At 46.3% G+C, this 22963-nt stretch overlaps 1 protein-coding gene across 2 annotated transcripts in view; it reads right to left on the bottom strand.

Annotated features, from left to right (window-relative positions):
- LOC120919288 (serine/threonine-protein phosphatase 4 regulatory subunit 1-like) overlaps positions 1-16618 on the bottom strand; it is a 77917-nt gene extending 61299 nt beyond the window's left edge. Inside the window, exons 1-2 of one of the 2 annotated variants that reach the window (XM_040331369.1) lie at positions 16518-16618; positions 4132-4176 (exon numbers count right to left, since the gene is read on the bottom strand). In XM_040331369.1, coding sequence (XP_040187303.1) covers positions 4132-4176; positions 16518-16524 — 52 coding nt within the window. In that variant the 5' untranslated portion in view covers positions 16525-16618. The remainder of the gene's footprint in view (positions 1-4131; positions 4177-16517) is intronic. The other variant, XM_040331368.1, reaches the window with a different exon arrangement.
- Between the last annotated feature and the right edge of the window lie 6345 nt (positions 16619-22963).

The following is a 22963-nucleotide window of genomic DNA, read 5'->3' as shown; positions in this document are numbered from 1 at the left end:
CTTAAAGGGCTTTTCTAATCCAGTTAATCCAGCTCTGAGCAATCCTAATTTTATTGTTCAGTGAAACAAAACAGACTTCCAGATAAAGACCAAAGTCCTTGCTTGAGTGACAGGTTATTTACATATTTCATGCACTAGCTTGCAGACATGCACAGCTTCTGTAAAGTGCACAATTCACGTCCCCTCTCCTCTCCTCTACCCTCCAGCTCTCGCAGGATTGGCTGTCTTTCCTGTGTTTTGATTAAATGTTTTCAAAACATGGGGTGATCCACAGTACAGTGTAAATAAACAGCCATCAGAATATACATAGACAAGAAGCTGTGCATGTCTGCAAGCTAGTGCACGAGATATGTAAATAACCTGTCACTCAAGCAAGGACTTTGGTCTTTATCTGGAAGTCTGTTTTATTTCACTGAACAATAAAAAGAGGATTGCTCAGAGCTGGATTAACTCTGTGTGGCAAGACTGGGCACAGATGATAGGAAATCTTATAAGTTTTTTTGGGGGGTTTACATCCACTTTAATACATTCTATGCATTAAGATAAAAAACCTTTTGTGTGTAGCAACCCCCCCCCCCCCCTTAATTACCTACCTGAGCCCCATCTCTCTCCAACGATGTCCACAATCCCCTCAGCCACCCAGGACACTCCTTCTAATTGGCTGAGAAAGCAGTGGCGCCAATGGCTCCCGCGGCTGTCAATCAAAGTCAGTCAGCCAATTGGGGGTGGGGGGGGGAGTGAGGGGGTCAGGGCTGTGTCTGAATATATACACAGAGTTCTGACTCGGCTTTGGTGCCCCCTGTAGCAAGTTTCTGGCTGAGGGCCACTTAAAGGAGGGAGGGGCCAGGAGCAGCAAAGAGGGACCCAAGAAGAGGAGGATCGGGGCTGCTCTGTGCAAAACCAACTGCACAGAGGAGGTTAGTATAAACATGTTTGTTATTTATTTTTTTAAATGAGCCTTAACAATCACTTTTAGTAAATCAAATCTTATATCTGTGTGCTGTTTGATCTGCAAGGATACATAGAAAACAATGACTCTCTATGTATGTACACTGTGTAATCATAGCAGGGATGCTGCATTTGTACGCAGTGCAGCGAGTCACAACGTGCTTTCTGGTACATAGTGCTCAACTAAATGTCATAGTTACAAAAAAAAAAAAAAAAGAGCGAAGAAGTAGTAAACATTGTGGTGTGTTATAACAAGGCATTGCACTGCCCTTACACAGTGCACGCCGGCGTGCACGCGTTTTAGTGTACAAGTGGGTGTAAGCGAGATCTTACTCTGCCTGCGATTCTGGTACACTGTTGGTAGACTCGGGTTTAGATTGCTGTGCAAACAATGGAAAACTAGGCTCTGATAACTAAAACATACATCCCTGACCTTAGTGTTAAAGGGAACCCGTGTTCTGCTGCACCTCGGGCGCGCTGGCATACGTTGTGTAGGGGCTGGTCGGGTGCGTCAATACAGACATTTTTATAGAAATGGTGCAGTGACATTCCGTGGCGTGCCTGGCACTACATGTACAGGGTACTTCAATTACAATTGTGCCCTTGCCTTGAGCCTGCGTTTATATACACAGCTCGATGGATATCTGCTGTCTTTTACCGCCCGCTCCTCTTCAATAAAGACCTCCACCCCTGGGCCTGTGTGAATCTGATCTTTGCAGGTTCTCCTCTTACCTATCTCTTCACACCATCTGAGTCACTTACAACTCTACTTCCTCTTCTCCTCTTCCTCGTTCAATATTTCCCATTTTTTCTATTCTCTATCTACAACTTCTCCCCGGATCACCCGATGGCCTCCCATGCCTTTCAACTACCATGTCTTTGTTGATGACACCACAACTCTGTCCACTTCCACTTCACAATTATGTGCCACTTTGTGCTGGTCTATCACATAAAATACACTTAAGTTTTTGGTTGTATCATGACAAAATGTGGAAAATGTCAAGGTGAATGAATACTTTTTCAAGGCACTGTAAATAAACTGTACTTTTTCTATCAGCTCATCCCTAACACGTATAACCTTTTGTCTCACTTGACCCTTTCTTTTAGATCAGGGGTCTTCACACTTTCTACCAGTTTACTGTCCTTCAGACTTTAGGAGTGCTGGACTGTGGCCAGTGGAATTAGATAATGTCCTGGCATCAGTGGGAGGAATAGTGACCCACCATTGGTGTCAGTGGGAGGAATAGTGACCCTCCATTGGTGTCAGTGGGAGGAATAGTGACCCTCCATTGGTGTCAGTGGGAGGAATAGTGACCCTCCATTGGTGTCAGTGGGAGGAATAGTGACCCTCCATTGGTGTCAGTGGGAGGAATAGTGACCCACCATTGGTGTCAGTGGGAGGAATAGTGACCCACCATTGGTGTCAGTGGGAGGAATAGTGACCCACCATTGGTGTCAGTGGGAGGAATAGTGACCCACCATTGGTGTCAGTGGGAGAAATAGTGACCCTCCATTGGTGTCAGTGGGAGGAATAGTGACCCACCATTGGTGTCAGTGGGAGGAATAGTGACCCACCATTGGTGTCAGTGGGAGGAATAGTGACCCACCATTGGTGTCAGTGGGAGGAATAGTGACCCACCATTGGTGTCAGTGGGAGGAATAGTGACCCTCCATTGGTGTCAGTGGGAGGAATAGTGACCCTCCATTGGTGTCAGTGGGAGGAATAGTGACCCTCCATTGGTGTCAGTGGGAGGAATAGTGACCCACCATTGGTGTCAGTGGGAGGAATAGTGACCCTCCATTGGTGTCAGTGGGAGGAATAGTGACCCTCCATTGGTGTCAGTGGGAGGAATAGTGACCCACCATTGGTGTCAGTGAGCAGATGAATTTGATCATTCAGCTGCTGAGTTTCACACTTCCCAGAGTGCAAACACAAGAAGAGAGGGGCGGGACATGAAGGAGCATATCGTCTTTCTCCTCTCCCATCAATGCGAGGGAGGAGGGAGGGGGAACTGTCAGTGCAGGCTCTGGGCTGTATGAGAGAGGCGCTCTCACCTCAGAGTCCTGCTGAGGAGGCACTGATGGGTGGCATTGATGAGCACTGATGGAGCGGCACTGATGATCAGAGCCCCGATTATAAGTGTAAACAATGTACTGACAGTCTCTTTTCCTCACACAGACACAGTGTGGGAGGAATGTACTGCCAATAATCGGCAAGTCTGTTTACATGTGATCAGCTGATCACACTGTAAAGGGCTGTTGTGATTGGCCCTTTACTGTGATTAGCTGTGTCCTAAGGACACAGCAGTCACAGAGCATTGTAGAAGCGCACCCAGGGGGGCACGCAGCAGGCAGGGTTCTGGGAGGAAGTCCACGGACACCCTCCTATAACCGGAAGCCAGTCAGATGGAAGGGGATGGGGTCAGGGGTGCCCTTCATTGTTTCCTGAAGGTTCTAGTCAGGCCTTTGCTGTCTCCCTTTATTTTTTGTGACACAAACCTATGGCTCTATATAAATCTTGTATAATAATAATAATAATAATAAAACTATAGTATGAACAAGCCCTTAAAAGGATAAGTTCCCCTTTGGCACCATGTTACATGTTCCACCTGTGTTTAGGGTGGAACATACATGTTTCCAATGCTGCAGCCGCTGCCCGATTACCCCGCCCACTGTGACAGCAGTACAGGGAGAAGTTCCCTGTACCAGCTGTCAGTTTTTGAAATCAGCATGGCTGTGTGGTGCTCCGCCCACATGGCTGCATCATTCATACACAAAGCTCTATGTATGAAAGAACTACAAATCCTGACAGCCTTTGCGGTTGTTGGCTTGTAGTTCTCATTGAACTACCCCGGCACTGTGGAGCACTGTGGTAGTTCATCGATTCTTCCTGTCAGTGTATCCGCTTGCCTGTACGGGATCTACAGGTACACGGATATGTCTGCAGGAGACCAGTGATCTGCGGATGGTGGGTGCAATGCTTTGCAGGCCCCAGCAAAAAAAAATGTGCATTTATTATGTCTTTTTGAAGTCCTATTTCCCAAGAGTTTAAAAAAAAAAAAAAAACAGTAGTGATTAGTTAATAATAGAACTTGAAACACAGGCTCTGGAGGAAGTAAGAGTCAAGTAAAAGGAGGAAGTGGAGGCGTACGGTGACGTACTACCCCCGCAATGTAGACTTACAGTCATCCAGATCATCTTGAAGGTCCACGAAGTAGAGAGGAATCCCTGAGAGGAAACACAGCAGGAAGTCAGCAAGACAGAACATTGACATGTAGAGGACGAGGAACACAAATAACATATAAAAGGAACAGTCCATTCTATCTTCATGTGTATACAATGTATAGAACTAACAAATACAGATTACAGGACGGAGATACAGTCCCCATAGTGAGAGGCATGGATAGAGCTCTTCAACAACATCATCTTCAAACTTTCGGCATCCCTTACTTGCCGTTATCAGTAAAAGACTTACCCTTAAAGTGATAATAAACTATTTTTTTACTATATAGGATGCTTGGTGCTATGGAGCCCCGCTAGACCCACCCTTTCATGGGGGCTCCTGGGAAGAGTACCATGAGAGAACGGAATGACGCAGCCTATGCCTACCCAGCAAAAGATATGCGTCAGGTAAATGTTTGAACACGGTTTGCATTGGTGCTATGAATTATGGGATATGTAGTACGGAGGGAAGGGGATCAGTTAGTGTTCAGCAGTGCGCACTCCCCGACCAGAAATTCAAGGACGGGATTTTGGGACATTGCCCCTCCAGGTACATTTATGGTGGCTGTGATGGCTGTCGCTTCATATATCAAGGTTAAGAAGGTAACAGGATTTTTTTTTAAAGCAGTACTCCAGGCAAAACCAACAAGATCCAAATGAACAACCCCATAAAAGATAAAATAACCTAACCAGCTTTTACTGCAATACTTGGCTTCAATCCAATGACTTCCCCTGCAGTGCTTTATTCTGCCCTTAGATGTCCACAGTCTGATGAGCTCCGTCTGATGAGCTCTGATTTTCCTGGACCCGCCCCCAGCCTGTGATTGAACAGCGATAGGAAAGGCAGCAGACTCATGAGCTCATCTCTGTGGCAGTCTGCTCTCTCTCCTCCTATCAGCATGCTTTTTGTCACTATTAGCTAGATTCAGAAAGACTGAGGCCTCGTACACACGACAGAGTTTCTCGGCAGAATTCGGCGAGAAACTCGGTCAGAGCCGGATTCTGCCGAGAAACTCTGTCGTCTGTACACTTTCGGCCCGATGGAGCCGCCGAGGAACTCGTCGAGAAAATAGAGAACATGTTCTCTATTTTCTCGTTGTTCTATGGGAGCTCTCGGCCCGCCGAGCTCCTCGGCGGCTTCAGGGCTGAACTGGCCGAGGAACTCGATGTGTTTGGCACGTCGAGTTCCTCGGCCGTGTGTACGAGGCCTCAGGCTGGCGTATCAGTAGATACGCCAGCCTAAGTCTGAATCTGCGCCGACGCTAATTTAAGCGTATTCTGGTAACCAGATACGCTTAAATTAGGCTCAGATACGAGGGGCGTAAGTGTCTTACACCGTCGTATCCTAAAGTGTAATTTTTAGGCTGACCGCTAGGTGGCGCTTCCATTGCGTTCGGCGTATGTAAATCACTAGATACGCTTATTCACGAACATACGCCCGGCCGACGCAGTACAGATACGCCGTTTACGTAACGCATTATCAGGCCTAAAGTGATTCCATCAAATAGCTGGAATAGTTTGTTAAGTATGGCCGCCAATCCTGCGTCGAAATTCGAAAATTTTACGTTGTTTGCGCAAGTCCTCCGTGAATAGGGATTTACGTCATTTACGTCCACGTCGAAACCAATAGGACCGTGCGGCGTACTTAGCCGCAATGCACACTGGGATATGTACACGGACGGCGCATGCGCCGTTCCAAAAAAACGTCAATCACGTCAGGTCAACCCAAATTAACATAAAACACGCCCCCTCAGCCTATTTTGAATTAGGCGCGCTTGCGCCCGCCGCATTTACGCTACGCCACCGTTACTTAGCAGGCAAGTACTTTGTGAATCGTGTACTTGCCTCGCTAACTTACGGCGACGTAGTGTAAATGCCATACGCTACGCCGCCGCAACTATGCGCTCGCCATCCTGAATCTAGCTATACAAGTCTCCTTGTACTTCTTCCCCTCACACTCCAGTGCTACTGTACAGTGACTACAAGAGGCAGACACAGGTCAAACTCAGGTACTTACATTTACAAAATACATAATAAAAAATGTATTCATGTCTACAGAGCCATGATCCGGCTCCCTTGTGTCAACCAGTGCAGCTGCAGGGGAGAGGAGGGAGCACTAACAAGGGATGAGCCATTAAAGCCTATGAGTGACATCACTGCAAAAAAGTGACATCACCCAACCATTGTGGGAGTGCTCCGTACTCTCCCCTGCAGCCACCACTGGCTGACACAGAAGATTATGTAACCAGACTGGACCGGCCTGAAGATAGGTAAATATATACACCTTTCTTACACAGGTTAGTAAGAATAGGTGTTAGGAGGGAGGGAGGGGACATTTTAAAGACTAGTTTGGGTAACCGCTTGCTGCCTGTCCACAGTACATTTACTGCGGAAGGGCGGCATCTGCAGGCTAAGCCAGGGCTCGACAAATCCCGGGCGCCAGGTCGCCATGGCGACTAGAAATAGGGTCCTGGCGACTTGGCTTGGAAGGGGGGCAAAAAAGCTGGCTCCATCTGGTGGTGAGCCGTTGGTATTACAAGTTATTACCACCAGATGTGTGAGCTGGCGCCATCTGGTGGTGGCCGTTGGTATTACAAGTTAAGCATTACAAGTTAAACAGCAATTCTAATGTAATGTTTCACTATCATCTTCTTCCCTCTAATTATAACCCCCAAACATTATATATATTTTTTATCCTAACACCCTAGAGAATAAAATGGCGATCGTTGCAATAATTTCTGTCACGCCGTATTTGCGCAGCGGTCTTACAAGCGCACTTTTTTGGGAAAAAATTACACTTTTTTTAATTAAAAAATAAAACAGTAAAGTTATCCCCATTTTTTTTTTATATTATGAAAGATAATGTTACGCCGAGTAAATTCATACCCAACATGTCACGCTTTAAAATTGCGTCCGCTCGTGGAATGCCGACAAACTTTTACCCTTTAAAATCTTCATAGGCGACGTTTAAAAAAATCTACAGGTTGCATGTTTTGAGTTACAGAGGAGGTCTAGGGCTAGAATTATTGCTCTCGCTCTACCAATCGCGGCGATATCTCACATGTGTGGTTTGAACACCGTTTACATATGCGGGCGCTGCTCACGTATGTGTTCGCTCCTGCGCGCAAGCTCGGTGGGACGGGATGCGTTTTCTGGCTCCTAACTTTTTTAGCTGGCTCCTAGATTCCAATCAAATTTGTCAAACCCTGGGCTAAGCAATGTAACTGTATGTCGCAGCCTGCTTCTGGGTTTTCGGGCGAGCGTGTGCGTGTGCTGACCCGTGCTATGATTGGACACAGCACAAGTTTGTTAGCAGGTTTCAGCCAATGATTTTGGTTTGGCTGTGGCCAATTACAGCACAGAGTTTGGTGTTTACAAATACACTGAACTCTGTACACAGAAAGGGATCTGGCTGTTTCTTCTCCCTGAAATCAACTCTGAGTTCAGGGAGAAAAAGCAGCCAGATCTGTAGGTTAGAGCACCACATATTACACTTGTTAGGGACACAGTTAACCCCTTCCCAGCCAGTGTCATTAGTACAATGTACAGTATTATCAGTGTCACTAGAGATGTTAGTGTCCCTCCCAGCCAGTGTCTGTTAGTGCCAGATTGTCCGCCACACTACAAGTCACTGATTTTTGCTATTACTAGTATAGCTGTATCTGTATGGATTAATATTTTGATCACGATCAGAACTACACCAATGTCCCCAATAATGCAATTTGTTTTTTAACCACTTACCGACCGACCGCCCACTGTATATATATATACGTCCTGTTTTTAAAGATGGATATCTCGGTAACGGCAGCAGCTGCTGCCACAACCGAGATATCCATCTCTTCAGTGAGCAGTCCTGTAAACGATAACGGCGGTCTCCGTGGCGGATTCTCCGCAAGATCGCCGTTATCGGTGGCGGGAGAGGGCCCCCCCCCTCCCGCGTCCTCCGCTGCTTACCGGAGCCGTCGGTAGCGGCGGAGGCGATCGGGTCCTGCTGCCTGCTGTGTGAGGATGCGAGTGAGGGCAAGATGGCCCCCACCCGTCCTCATAGCATTGCTGGGCGGAAGTGACGTCAAAACGTCAGTCCCGCCCAGCGTCTTAAAGAGACATTTTTTTGTTGTCATTTTTTTAAATGACAAAATTTTTTTTTTAATATGAGATGTGAGGTCTTTTTGACCCCAGATCTCATATTTAAGAGGACCTATCATGCTTTTTTCTATTACAAGGGGCGTAACATTATCTTTCACAATAATAAAAAAAAAAATTGGGCCAAATTTATTGTTGTCTTATTTTTTAATTAAAAAAAGTGAATTTCTTCCCCAAAAAGTGCGCTTGTAAGACCGCTGCGCAAATACGGTGTGACAAAAAGTATTGCAATGATCGCCATTTTATTCTCTAGGGTGTTCGAAAAAAATATATTTAATGTTTGGGGGTTTTAAGTAATTTTCTAGCAAAAAAAAATGTTTTAGTCTTGTAAACGCCGAATCTGAAAAACAGGCTCGGGGGTTAAGTGGTTAACTGAAGCCATGCAGCAGAATATGTTTTGACCTAAATTAGATTTTATTGAATAGGTTCTATAACAGAAAGTAGAAATAAATAAAAAAATCCCAGTGGTGACCAAATACCACTAAAAGAAATCTCTATTTCTGAGGGAAAAAATAAATCATATGAGTACAGTGTAGCATGACCGCACAATTACCAGTTAGTAAGGATGAGCTCCGGCGTGTTCGCAAAGCCCACGTGCAGAGCACGCCAGGAAGTCGGCGCTGCGCTAATCACAGGCAGTGAGACATTGTCCCGATGCGCGGCTGCAGAGATCGGAGAATGTCTCACTACCTGTGATTAGCGCAGCGCAGTACCGACGTCCTGGCGGGGTCTGCACGTCGGCTTTGTGAACACGCCGGAGCTCATCCTTACCATTTAGACCCCTTTCACACTGAGGCTCTCGAAAACTGCCCATACAATTTTGGGGGTTTTTGCAGCCCCCTTTCATACTGGGACGTTTTTCAGGCGTTTTTGGGCTAAACATAGCGCCTGTAAAACGCCTCCCCTGCAGCCCCAGTGTGAGAGCCCGAGTGCTTTCACACTGGGGCGGTGCGCGCTTGCAGGATGTTAGAAAAAGTCCTGCAAGCAGAATCTTTGGGGCGGTGCGGGAGCTTTAAAGGGGTTGTAAAGGAAAAAAATATTCCCTAAATAGCTTCCTTTACCCTAGTGCAGTCCTTCTTCACTTACCTCATCCTTCCATTTTGCTTTTAAATGTCCTTATTTCTTCTGAGAAATCCTCACTTCCTGTTCTTCTGTCTGTAACTCCACACAGTAAAGTGAGGCTTTCTCCCTGGTGTGGAGAAAGCCTCTTGAGGGTGCGAGTAGGAGTGTCAGGACGCCCACTTACACACAGCTCCTCTCTCTATATGCAAAGTAGAGAGTGTCCTGACTTGCCTGCTCGCCCCCTCAAGAGGCTTTCTCCACACCAGAGAGAAAGCCTTGCATTACGGTGTGGAGTTACAGACAGAAGAACAGGAAGTCAGGATTTCTCAGAAGAAATAAGGACATTTAAAAGCAAAATGGAAGGATGAGGTAAGTGAAGGAGGACTGCACTAAGGTAAAGGAAGCTATCTAGGAAAAAAAAAAATTCCTTTACAACCCCTTTAAATACACCACTCCCTCCACCGCCCCTGCCATTGAAATCAATGGGCACTGCTGCCAAAGTGATTCGGCAGCGGTGCTTTTAACCCTTTATTTGGCCGCTAGCAGGGGTTAAAAGCGCCCCGCTAGCGGGCGAAAAAAAAAAGGCTACCACAACAGCGGTAAAGCACCGCTAAAATTAGCGACACTTTGGAACATGTGACATTCTAAATATGGGTGTAACACAGCTTGACAAATCCCAGGCGCCAAAAAAAAAAAAAAAAAAAAAAAATCGCATCCTGGCACCTGGGCTTTTGTCAGCCCATTCACTGCTGTAGGGATGCACAATTTGTATCGCAAGATGCCCGGGACATGCAGTTCCGAGCACCGGGCGGGTCGTTTGTTTTCTACATTTAGCCCTGCTGCAGGCAAGCAGCAGGGCTCACTTGTTACATATATACAGTGGGGATCGAAAGTTTGGGCACCCCAGGTAAAAATTTGTATTAATGTGCATAACGAAGCCAAGGAAAGATGGAAAAATCTCCAAAAAGGCATCAAATTACAGATTAGACATTCTTATAATATGTCAAAAAAAGTTAGATTTTATTTCCATCATTTACACTTTAAAAATTACAGAAAACAAAAAAATGGCATCTGCAAAAGTTTGGGCACCCTGCAGAGTTAATATCTTGCACTGCCCCCTTTGGCAAGTATCACAGCTTGTAAACGCTTTTTGTAGCCAGCCAAGAGTCTCAATTGTTGTTTGAGGTATCTTTGCCCATTCTTCCTTCCTTCCAGTCTTCCAGTTGTTTGAGATTTCTGGGCTGTCTGTCACGCACTGCTCTTTTAAGGTCTATCCATAGATTTTCAATTATGTTGAGGTCAGGAGATTGTGAAGGCCATGGCAAAACCTTCAGTTTACGCCTCTTGATGTAATCCCTCGTGGATATTGAGGTGTGTTTAGGATCATTATCCATTTGTAGAAGCCATCCTCTCTTTAACTTCAGATTTTTCACAGATGGCATCAAGTTACCATCCAAAATGTTATTGAATCCATTTTTCCTTCTACTGGTGAAATGTTCCCTGTGCCACTGGCTGCAATACAACCCCAAAGCATGATTGATCCACCCCCATGCTTCACAGTTGGACAGAGGTTATTTTCATTAAATTCTGTGCCCTCTCTTCTCCAAACGTACATTTGCTCATTTTGGCCAAAAAGTTCTATTTTAACCTCATCGGTCCACAGAACTTGTTTCCAAAATGCATCAGGCTTGTCTATGTGTTCATTTGCAAAGTTCAAACGCTGATTTTTGTGGGGAGGATGTAGAAGAGGTTTTCTTCTGATGACTCTTCCATGCAGACCATATTTGTACAAGTATCTCTTTATAGTGGAATAGTGTACCACAACTCCAGTGTCTGCCAGATCTTTCTGGAGGGATCGTGCAGTCAAACGTGGGTTTTGAATTGCTTTTCTCACAATGCTGCGAGCTGTTCTGTCTGATATTTTTCTTGGTCTTCCAGATCTTGCTTTAACTTCCACTGTTCCTGATGACTGCCATTTCTTAATTACATTCCGAACAGAGGATATTGACATCTGAAAACGCTTTGCTATCTTCTTATAGCCTTCTCCAGCTTTGTGAGCGTCAACTATTTTCAGTTTCCGTTTTCTAGACAACTGCTTAGAAGAACCCATGGTGCTGATTGTTGGGGCAAGGTCAGATGAGTCTGGGCATTTAAAACCTTTGAGATTGACATCACCTGGTCTTCCCAGACCTTCCCAGGACCTTCCCAGGTCTTCCAATCCATGACACTGGCAGGTCTCAGCTTTGCAAAGGGGGCAGTGCATGCTATACATTCTGCAGGGTGCCCAAACTTTTGCAGACGCCATTTTTTTGTTTTCTGTAATTTTGAAAGTGTAAGTAATGGAAATAAAATATAACTTTTTTTGACGTATAAGAATGTCTAATCTGTAATTTGATGCCTTTTGGAGATTTTTCCAACCTTCCTTGGCTTCGTTATGCACATTAATACAAATTTTTACCTGGGGTGCCCAAACTTTCGATCCCCACTGTAATTACATAGTAGGTGAGGTCGAAAAAAGACAGAAAAGTCCATCAAGTCCAACCTATGTCAGGTGGAGGCATTCGGGTGGCTCCTCTGCACACATGTAGGTAAAGTGTCCCCCCTCCTTCCGCTATGTATCCTGGTCTTCCGACTGCCCATCTGCAGGCCCAAGACTGGCATAGCGGGTGCCACAGGGCAAAGGGGAGGCTCTTCTCCCCATCTTGTTCCTGACCCAGAAGGGACGTCACTTCCCCGTTGATAGTTCCCCCGGCCAGCAGCAAAGAATGTAATGCAGTGTGATGTGCATTGTATTCTATTCAGTGGAGCACATAGGAGACATGAAGAGTCTTTTAGATCCTGGACGTGTCATTAAAGAGAACCTGTCACCAAAATATTATCACATAGTTAAAGTGATAAAGCAGACCTTCAGTCATTTTTGTTCAACTTTGCATCTAATAAAGCTCCTGCCCTTGTTTTACCTTTGGATAGTAAAAGTATATCTAAATAAAGCTACATCTCTAAAAAAAATTCTGCCAATAAATACCTTCTACAGCCCACTTCCTGTTTCTTGTCTGATAATGACCAGACAAGAAACAGGAAGTGGGCTGTAGAAGGTATTTACTGGCAGAATTTTTTTTTTTATGATTATGACACCATGCACAGCTCTCTCTCACTCTCCTGAGTTTGAAAGGAAGGGAGGAGAGATGAGTCATAAGAGGGCCAATGAGAGCTGCAGAGCTGGAGGTGTGTCTGTATAAATCCAGGAAGTGAACAGGCAGGAGCTTCAGCTGCCCACAGTTAAAATGGCCGCAGTCAGACTCAGTGGAGGGAGATTTCTGCAGCACATTTGGCAAGGACAGAATCCCAGTATATATAAAATAATATGCAAAGTGGTTGGAGAGAAGCTTCAGAGTGGCAAAGATGTTTTTATTACAAATTATGTGAGCAGACTGCAGTTCCTCTATTAGCACATCTAACACTTTCCTCCTCCCAGACTGACAATGCCGCTGTGTAACCGTACCCCCTGTGCTCCTTCATCCAGAATGGGGGCACTCTAATACAGGAGGTGTGCGTTACTGCCCAGATCACCAGGTGAAAACAGAAGGAAAGAAGCCTAAAAAAAACGAAAACAAATGCAGCCACCACATCTAATGACTTGTAAGCTGCAATATATTACATGTGTGGTTTTCACACCACTCCCTGCTCTTCCAGATTTGATGCCAAGGTGAGAATGGCATTGGTTGCGCTGGAATGCAGATGCACGAGTTTTATGGCCGCTGCTATGGCAACGTGTAAACCAAAAACTTCCCCATTAGAGCTCCAGAAACTTTTTTTTTTTTTTGCTTATACCAAATGCCACATTAATGCCAACGCCAGCACCGCCGATCCCCGCGCACCCAGTGATCTAGGGGTTACATGGTGCCACAGTAAGGACTACGAGAGCCCCCCCCAATCCCTGTGCATGCGCACCCAATGTGTAAGCCAAATGATTCCGGCTAGAGTGCAATGTGCACAGGAATCAGAAGCCTCTTGTTTATCCCTTACTGAGGTGACAAGTAAAGGGACAATGCCCCAGGTGTGCAATGTCCCCATGTGTCATAGAGTAGCAGGAAGTAAAGGGACAGATAATCCGACCAGAGAATATGAAAACAAGAGCCGGCATCTGCCAGGGAAGATCTCTTTTCACAACATTCTTATTTTATTTCCCCAACGCAGGTGAAGTTCCTTTGGAAGAAGCCGTCTCCCAGCTCCGGAGTTTGCACTGTTGGAGCTCGGGCAGGTGACAGGCCAGGAATCCCTCTGACCCCTGACCCTTAAACTAAAGCATCAGGATTGATGTAAAAGGGCAGAAACGTGATGTATACTGAAGAGTGCAGAGTAAACCAGACCAGGACTAGGGGGGGTCATGACACTGGCAGACATGGAACTAATCTGAGGGCATTATACTACCCATTGTCTGCATGGAATACATAAAACCCCTTTATTCACCCCGATCCATACATGGGCGTGTCTTCACTGGCAGCAAACAAGGCAGATTTGGGGTGCTTTATTTTTTTACACCCCAAGAGGTACTGTCCACACAGACAGGGCAATGCAAAAAAATTTTTCAAAACATGGAGGTGCAGCCAAAAGACGACTACATCACGGGCCTCCGGTTCTGGGAGGACGTCCACGAGGCACATACATTGTTTACACTAACAGGGCAGCCCCATGAATGCCACCTATCAGTGCCCAAGGCAGCCTCATCAGTGCAGCCTCATCAGCGCACATCACTGCAGCCTCATCAGCGCATATCAGAGCAGCCTCATCAGAGCAGCCTCATCAGCGCATATCAGAGCAGCCTCATCAGAGCATATCAGAGCAGCCTCATCAGCGCACATCACTGCAGCCTCATCAGCGCACATCACTGCAGCCTCATCAGAGCAGCCTCATCAGCGCACATCACTGCAGCCTCATCAGAGCAGCCTCATCAGCGCACATCACTGCAGCCTCATCAGAGCAGCCTCATCAGCGCACATCATAGCAGCCTCATCAGCGCACATCACTGCAGCCTCATCAGCGCACATCACTGCAGCCTCATCAGCGCACATCACTGCAGCCTCATCAGCGCACATCACTGCAGCCTCATCAAAGCAGCCTCATCAGCGCACATCGCTGCAGCCTCATCAGAGCAGCCTCATCAGCGCACATCAGAGCAGCCTCATCAGCGCACATCACTGCAGCCTCATCAGCGCACATCACTGCAGCCTCATCAAAGCAGCCTCATCAGCGCACATCAGAGCAGCCTCATCAGCGCACATCAGAGCAGCCTCATCAGCGCACATCAGAGCAGCCTCATCAGCGCAGCCTCATCAGCGCACATCAGAGCAGCCTCATCAGAGCAGCCTCATCAGCGCACATCAGCACAGCCTCATGAGAGCAGCCTCATCAGCGCACATCAGCACAGCCTCATCAGTGCACATCAGAGCAGCCTCATCAGCGCAGCCTCATCAGCGCACATCACTGCAGCCTCATCAGCGCAGCCTCATTACTGCAGCCTCGTCAGCGCACATCCCTGCACCCTCATCAACGCAGCCTCATCAGCACACATCACTGCAGCTTCATCAGCGCAGCCTCATCACCGCAGCCTCATCAGGGCACATCAATGCAGCCTCATCAGCGCAGCCTCATTACTGCAGCCTCATCAGCGCACATCAGAGCAGCCTCATCAGCGCACATCAGAGCAGCCTTATCAGAGCAGCCTCGTCAGCGCACATCGCTGCAGCCTCATCACTGCAGCCTCATCAGCGCACATCAGAGCAGCCTCGTCAGCGCAGCCTCATTACTGCAGCCTCATCAGAGCACATCAAAGCAGCCTCGTCAGCGCACATCAGAGCAGCTTCATTACTGCAGCCTCATCAGCGCACATGAATGTCACATCAGTGCCGCCTCATCCATACACATCAGTGCACATGAAAGCCTCTATGGACCAGGTGTCAAACACAAAGCCCACGGGCCGAATCCAGCCCTCCAGGCCATTTCATGTGGCCCTCACACCTCTCCTGCAGCTGCAGGAGAGCTCCAGCCCTCCTCTGGTCCTACTCCAGACCCCTACTTTCTGCTTTCAAGCAATGCACCCAGCAGCAGCATAAGGTAAGGGGGTGCACTGTAAGGGAGAGTGGGGGACTCAATTTCTAAAGGTGGGGTGTCTCTTGACATCTAATGTAAGGGAAGGGAATGCGCTGGACATCTAATCTTACAGATACAAGCGGCCCTTTTGAGGGCAATCATAATGCGGATGAGGCCCCACTATGACATTGACTTTGATTGGCATTTGCCCCATCTATGTTTTGGGTGCAAAATTTCTTGCCTCCTCCACCACCGTCGCCAGTACTGGGGCAGGTTTGTACACTGCTCAGGGCAAGGAATTGGCGCTGTGCCCCCCCCCATTAAACATAGAATGAGTGTACCACCCTGCACCCTCCACATGGAGCGGGCACTACACATGCGTGGCCAATCGCTCGCTTTCCATCAGATAGAAGGTACCATGCACGGTGTTTATATGTTCGTCGGGTAGGTTGGAAAGCGAACATGCTGTGTGACGGGAACCAGCCAATCATCTGGACTCAACTACTGCGTCCCCTTCTGCCCACCCCTTGTCTTCACCCAGCAACCGTCCCCCGATCACATGATCACTGTGGCAGCCAATCACGTGATCAGGAAGCCAATGTAACGCCATGTTGTACTCTTAAAGGGCCAGCAGGAAGGATTTTAAAAAAAACGTAAACGCACGTTTGTGAGCGCTCAATAGGCAATGCGCCGCCGTTCTTTATAATATACACCGCGCCAAAATCCTGATGTCACCGTAATCCCCCAATACAGGAACGTACAACGCCACCGCACATGACAGCGCTATGTATACAAATAACTGATTGCAATACATAGAGGAATAAATAATGACCCGGGGCTGTGCTACAACGCCACAGCACATGTCAGCACTATAATAACAGGTCACACAGTGTGTATACATATCTATATACATACAGTGTACAGGAGGGGAGTCTATGGGACACAACAATGGGCCCCTCCTCCTTCACCACACACACACCAACCACCCCACACCCCCCATTACCAGCACACAGGGCCCCATACACCTCACACACACCTCACTGTACACTTACCGGCCATCTTGAGGGCTGAGCCGGGAGGACGGAAGCGCGTACCCTGCGCCCAGGCGCGTCCCCGAAGCTCGCCCCGCAGCTTGCGCGCGCTCTCGGCTGAGGGGCTGGGGCTGCGGGGCCGAGGGGTACGAGCGCAGCGGCGTTGGAGGATTACCGTCACGTGACGCGCGCGCCCCCTAGCGGGGATTCCTAGCCTAGGCAAAGCGGGTGCAGGGGATTGGCTGTTTACATTTTCAAAGACTGTTGTTTGCTTCTTTTTCTTTTTTTCTGTTTTGTTTTCGGGAAATGTTACATTGTTCGTTGTTTATATTTTCTAACGATACCTGAGTTCTGTTCCATCTACAAGAAACCGATCACTGGTCATCACTTGACTGGTTCATGTTTAAACGTAAAAAGAAGAGAAATGCAACATTGTGGCCCAGATTCACATATAATTACGTTGCTCCTGGGCAGCGTAACGTATGTGATTTACGATAGACCGCCGCAGGTTTACAGCGTTAGTGCCTGATTCTCAGAACACTTACCTGTAAACTTGCGGCGGTGTATCATAAAAGCGCTCGGCGAAAGCCCGCCCAATTCAAATGGGGCGGGCACCATTTAAATTAGGCGCATTGCCGCGCCGAGCGTACTGCGCATGCTCCGTCGGGTAAATTACCCGACGTGCATTGCGCTAAATAACGTCGCAGCGCCATTCACGGACGTTTTACGCAAACGACGTTGATTTTTTAAATTTCGACGCGGGAACGACGGCCATACTTAACATTGGCTGCGCCTCATAGACCCCAGGGGCAACTTTACGCGTCGCAAAGGCTACGAAAACGTCGTAAATTCTCTGCGTCGAGCGCGCGTACGTTCGGGAATCGTCGTAATTTGCTAATTTACATAAGCAACGGGGAAAACAACGTCGGCGACACCTAGCGGCGGGAAAAAAAATTGCATTTAAGATCTGACAGCGTAAGAGACTTACGCCTGTCAGATCTAATGGGTATCTATGCGTAACTGATTCTAAGAATCAGTCGCATAGATACCCGGGGCCAGATTAGGACTTACGACGGCGCAAATGGTGTTGCGCCATCGTAACGCCTTTGAGAATCTGGGCCTGTATGTATAACAATATACAGTATATGTGCATTTATCTATATCTATCTATCTATATGTATTTATAGATATATATATACAGATTGTATGTATGCATGTGTGTATATATAGATATAGATGGGCCAGATTCAGGTACATCTGCGGCGACGTAACGTATCGCATTTACGTTACGCCGCCGCAAGTTTTACGGGGTAAGTGCTTGATTCACAAAGCACTTGCCTGTAAAGTTGCGGCGGCGTAGCGTAAATCCCTCCGGCGCAAGCCCGCCTAATTCAAATGATCCGGGTAGGGGGCGTGGATCATTTAAATTAGGCACGTTCCCGCGCCGAACGTACTGCGCATGCTCCGTTTTGAAATTTCCCGCAGTGCTTTGCGCAAAATGACGTCGCACCGACGTCATTTTTTGAACGTAGACGTGAGTTACGTCCTTTCCAATTCACAGACGACTTACGCAAAAAAAAAAAAAAATTCAAAATTCTACGCGGGAACGACGGCCATACTTTAACATGGCAGGTCTATCTATACGCCACGAAATAGCAGCTTTAACTATACGCTGGGAAAAGCCGACCAGCGACGACGTAAGAGAATGCGACGGCCGCGCGTACCTTCGTGGATCGCCGGAAAAAGCTAATTAGCATACCCGACGCGGAAAACGACGCAAACTCCACCCAGCGGGCGCCGAAGTATTACACCTACGATCCGAAGGCTTTTTCCGGCGTAAAGTTACCCCTGCTATATGAGGCGTAGCTAATGTTAAGTATGGACGTCGTTCCCGAGTCGAGTTTTGAAAATTTTACGTCTTTTGCGTAAGTCGTTCGCGAATAGGGCTGTACGTAAGTTCTGTTCACGTCTAAAGCATTGACGATTTACGGCGTAATTTCGAGCATGCGCACCAGGATTTTTTCACGAACGGCGCCTGCGCCGTTCGTAAAAAACGTAAGATACGCGGGGTCACAGTTACGTAACATAAAACACGCCCCCATTACATCCATTTGAATTCCGCGCCATTACGCCGCCAAAGATACACTATGCCGCCATAACTTACGACGCAAATTCTTTGAGGATTAGAAAAAAAAGAATAAAGTTACGGCGGCGTAGTGTATCTTAGATACGCTGCGCCCGGCGCAGAGGTACGTGGATCTGCCCCTATATGTGCATTTATCTCTATCTATCTATCTATATCTATTTATAGATATATATACAGATTGTATGTATGCATGTGTGTATATATAAATATAGATATATCTATATAGATATATACACACACACATATATACATACATACAATCTGTATATATATATCTATAAATAGATAGATAGATAGATAGATAGATAGATAGATAGATAGATAGATAGATAGATAGATAGATAGATAGATAGATAGATAGATAGATAGATAGATGCACATATAGGGGTAGATTCACAGAGCAAGTACGCCGGTGGATCTACTGATACGCCGGCGTACTTTCAAATTTCCCGCGTCGTATCGTTGTTTTGAATCCTCAAAACAAGATACGACGGCTTCTGGGTTAGATCCGACAGGTGTACGTCTTCGTACGCCTTCGGATCTAAGATGCAATACTTCGGCGTCCGCTGGGTGGCGTTCACGTCGTTTTCCGCGTCGGGTATGCAAATTAGCTATTTTCGACGATCCACGAACGTACGAGCGGCCGTCGCATTTTTTTACGGCGTCTCTAGTCGGCTTTTTCCGGCGTATAGTTAAAGCTGCTATGTTAAATATGGCCGTCGTTCCTGCGTTTAATTTGAATATTTTTTTTTGGTTTGCGTAAGTCGCCGTGAATCGGGATGGACGTAATTCACATCTATGTTAAAAAAAATGACGTCCTTGCGACATCATTTAGCGCAATGCACGGCGGGAAATTTAGGGACGGCGCATGCACAGTTCATTCGGCGCGGGGACGCGCTTCATTTAAATGAAACACGCCCCCTAATCGCCGATTTGAATTCCGCGCCCTTATGCCGCCAGAGATAGACTATGCCGCCGTAACTTACGGCGCAAAATCTCTAAGGATTCGAACTAAAGCCGGGTAAGTTACGGCGGCGTAGCGTATCTCTGATATGCTGCGCGGGTGCAGATCTCTGTGGATCTGCCCCATACTTGTTATACATACAATGTTGCATTTCTCTTCTTTTTACGTTTAAAAAGAAAAAAGTGAAACACACACTGTATATTAACAATCATAAATTATAACTTTTTATAATTATATAATATTTATTATTATTAATAATAATAATAATAAATATAATAATAATGCGCTGCATAAACTGTTGGTGCTAAATTGTGTATAATAATAATTATTATTTTATAATTATTATAAAACACATTAATATAAAGATATCGTGTTCCATTATCTGCCACTGATTAGAACAACAAAAAAGCTCAGTTTTAATCACTTATGATCACTATTTAAAAGAAATATACAACAAAAAAAATACAGTTTTCCTTTTAATAATAAAAATGCAACATTGTATATACAACAATATATATATATCTATATAGATAATATAGATAGATAGATAGATAGATAGATAGATAGATAGATAGATAGATAGATAGATAGATAGATAGATAGATAGATAGATAGATAGATAAATAGACTGATAGATAAAGATACAAATAAAACCTTGGCTTGCAAATATAATTTGTTCCAGAAACATGCATGGAATCCAAAGCGCTTGTATATCAAAGAGAATTTCCCCATAAGAAATAATGGAAACTCAGATGATTCGTTCCACAACCATTTATTCATTGGTCATTCAGTTTATAGTCCATATAAAAAGATCATAGCAATGTGATAGGTTGTGTAACAATAAAATGTCCATCCACAAATGGAAGCCTCCATATAGGGGATCAGAAGCCAAATCCAGCAGGAGCTACAGAGTATAGAAGAGAAGAGAGGCACCTCTAAGTGTAGCAATAAGTTGCTATATGTTGTACCTTCATTAAATGTAACCGTATTGCTACACTTAGAGGCGCTTCTCTTCTCTTTTATACTCAGTTGTGACATGACGCTACTCTTATATCAAGACATCACTTGTATATCAAAGCAAAATGTATTAAAACATTTTGTTCATCTTGCAAAACCTTCTCAAACCAAGGTTTTACTGTATAGCGCTGTGAATTTACGCAGCGCTTTACATATACATTGTACATTCACATCAGTTCCTGCCCTCAAGGAGCTTACAATCTAAGGTCCCCAACTCACATTCATATACTAGGGACAATTTTTTAGACAGAAGCCAATTAACCTATCAGCATGTCTTATGTTGCTAAATGTTGTACCTTCATTGAATGTAATCGTATTGCTACACTTAGAGGCACCTCTCTTCTCTTTTATACTCAGTTGTGATATGATGCTACTTGTATATCAAGACATTGCTTGTATATCAAGTCAAAATTATATTTAAAAAATTTAGCTTGTCTTGGAAAACGCTCTCAAACCAAGTTACTCTCAAACCAAGGTTTTACTGTATATCAGCTCCAAGAGTAGCCACAGCACTCTATGCATTGTCCAGTGCCAAGACAAGGTCATCTAGAGCCCGGGGCAAACATACCAAACTGCCCCCCCCCCCCCACAAGATGCATGAGCATTATGTGTCAGCAAAACTCCTCTCCACCCCCCCCCCCAAAAAGAAAACAAGCACTAATCTGCGATCTATTTACCCCCAAGCATAAATCCCCCCCCCCCCCCCTGCTGCTAAAATCCCCACTGCCAACACAAGTCTTTGTTTCCCCATCCCCTCTCCAAGCTCCAAACTTCTCTCTCACCAAATCCACCCCATACAAAAAATCACCTCTCCTAGCACAAATCCTCAACCATTTAAATTTCCCCTCCGAGCACAAATCATCCCCTGTCATCCCCAAATCATCCCCAGTCATCCCCAAATCATCCCCTGTCATCCCCTGTCATCCCCAAATCATCCCCAGTCATTCCCAAATCATCCCCTGTCATCCCCAAATCATCCCCTGTCATCCCCAAGTCATCCCCAGTCATCCCCAAATCATCCCCTGTCATCCCCAAGTCATCCCCAAATCATCCCCAAGTCATCCCCTGTCATCCCCAAATCATCCCCTGTCATCCCCAAGTCATCCCCTGTCATCCCCAAATCATCCCCAAGTCATCCCCTGTCATCCCCAAATCATCCCCTGTCATCCCCAAGTCATCCCCTGTCATCCCCAAATCATCCCCTGTCATCCTCAAATCATCCCCTGTCATCCCCAAGTCATCCCCTGTCATCCCCAAATCATCCCCTGTCATCCTCAAATCATCCCCTGTCATCCTCAAATCATCCCCGGTCATCCCCAACACAAATCCCACCCAAATCTCCATCGGTAGCATCCCTCCTAATTTCCCCTCCTAACCTCTTACACCATCCAACCTTTCCCTCCTAACACAAATCATTCCTCCCATCTCCTCGTGGAGCCCCCCCACACACACCTCCTATGATACCACATTTTAGTAAATATTTTCTTCTATCTTCTCATGTGACAACACTGAATAAATTACACTTTGCTACAATGTTGTGTAGTGAGTGTACAGCTTGTATAACAGTGTACATTTCCTGTCCCCTCAAAATAACTCAACACACAGCCATTAAAGGGTTAGTAAAGGAATTTATTTTTTTCCTTTAAAATAACAAACATGTGATACTTGCCTCCACTGTGGCCCCGATCCACGTCTTCTGGGGTCCCTCGGCGCCTCTCTCTGGTCCTCCCCATAAGTACTGACCACACTCATGTGAGAGAGCTCGCATGGTTGTCAGTAATTGCAGGCGCACTCCCGTGATACAGCGAGCGGCCCCGCCGCTCGGCGAGCCGCATCACTGGATGTGATTGACAGCAGTGCCAGCCAATGGCTGCGCTGCTCTCAATCCATCCGCTCTAGCCAATCAGTGGCCAGGCTGAGCGGCGAAGAGGATCTCGGGACTGCGCTGGACTTTCGAGGGGTCGCGTAAGTATAACGGGGGCTCGGGGGGGCCGGCAGCATCAGATGTTTTTTTACCTTAATGCTTAGATTGCATTAAGGTGATTTTTTTTTTACTTTACAGCTCCTTTAATGTCTAAACCGCTGGCAATTGATGGGGCACACAGCAGCGACCAATGCAATGCATGAATCTATCTATGGCGATAGACAGGTGAAGGAGAGAGGGGGAGGCGCTTCTGCTCCCTTTATGGACGCACCGCCACTGGGCTTAACTAAAAACCCGTCCCCCCATGCCAAGGTCCTAGATGTGTGTAATCCTAGACTCTGACCTATCCTTTGGGTCCCACATCCAATCACCGTATTGACTCGAGTATAAGCCTAGGGTGAGAATGCAGCAGCTAC

Source organism: Rana temporaria, chromosome 12, assembly GCF_905171775.1.
Source record: "Rana temporaria chromosome 12, aRanTem1.1, whole genome shotgun sequence".
NCBI classification, from domain to species: domain Eukaryota; kingdom Metazoa; phylum Chordata; class Amphibia; order Anura; family Ranidae; genus Rana; species Rana temporaria.
This window is presented reverse-complemented; position numbering and strand designations above follow the sequence as displayed.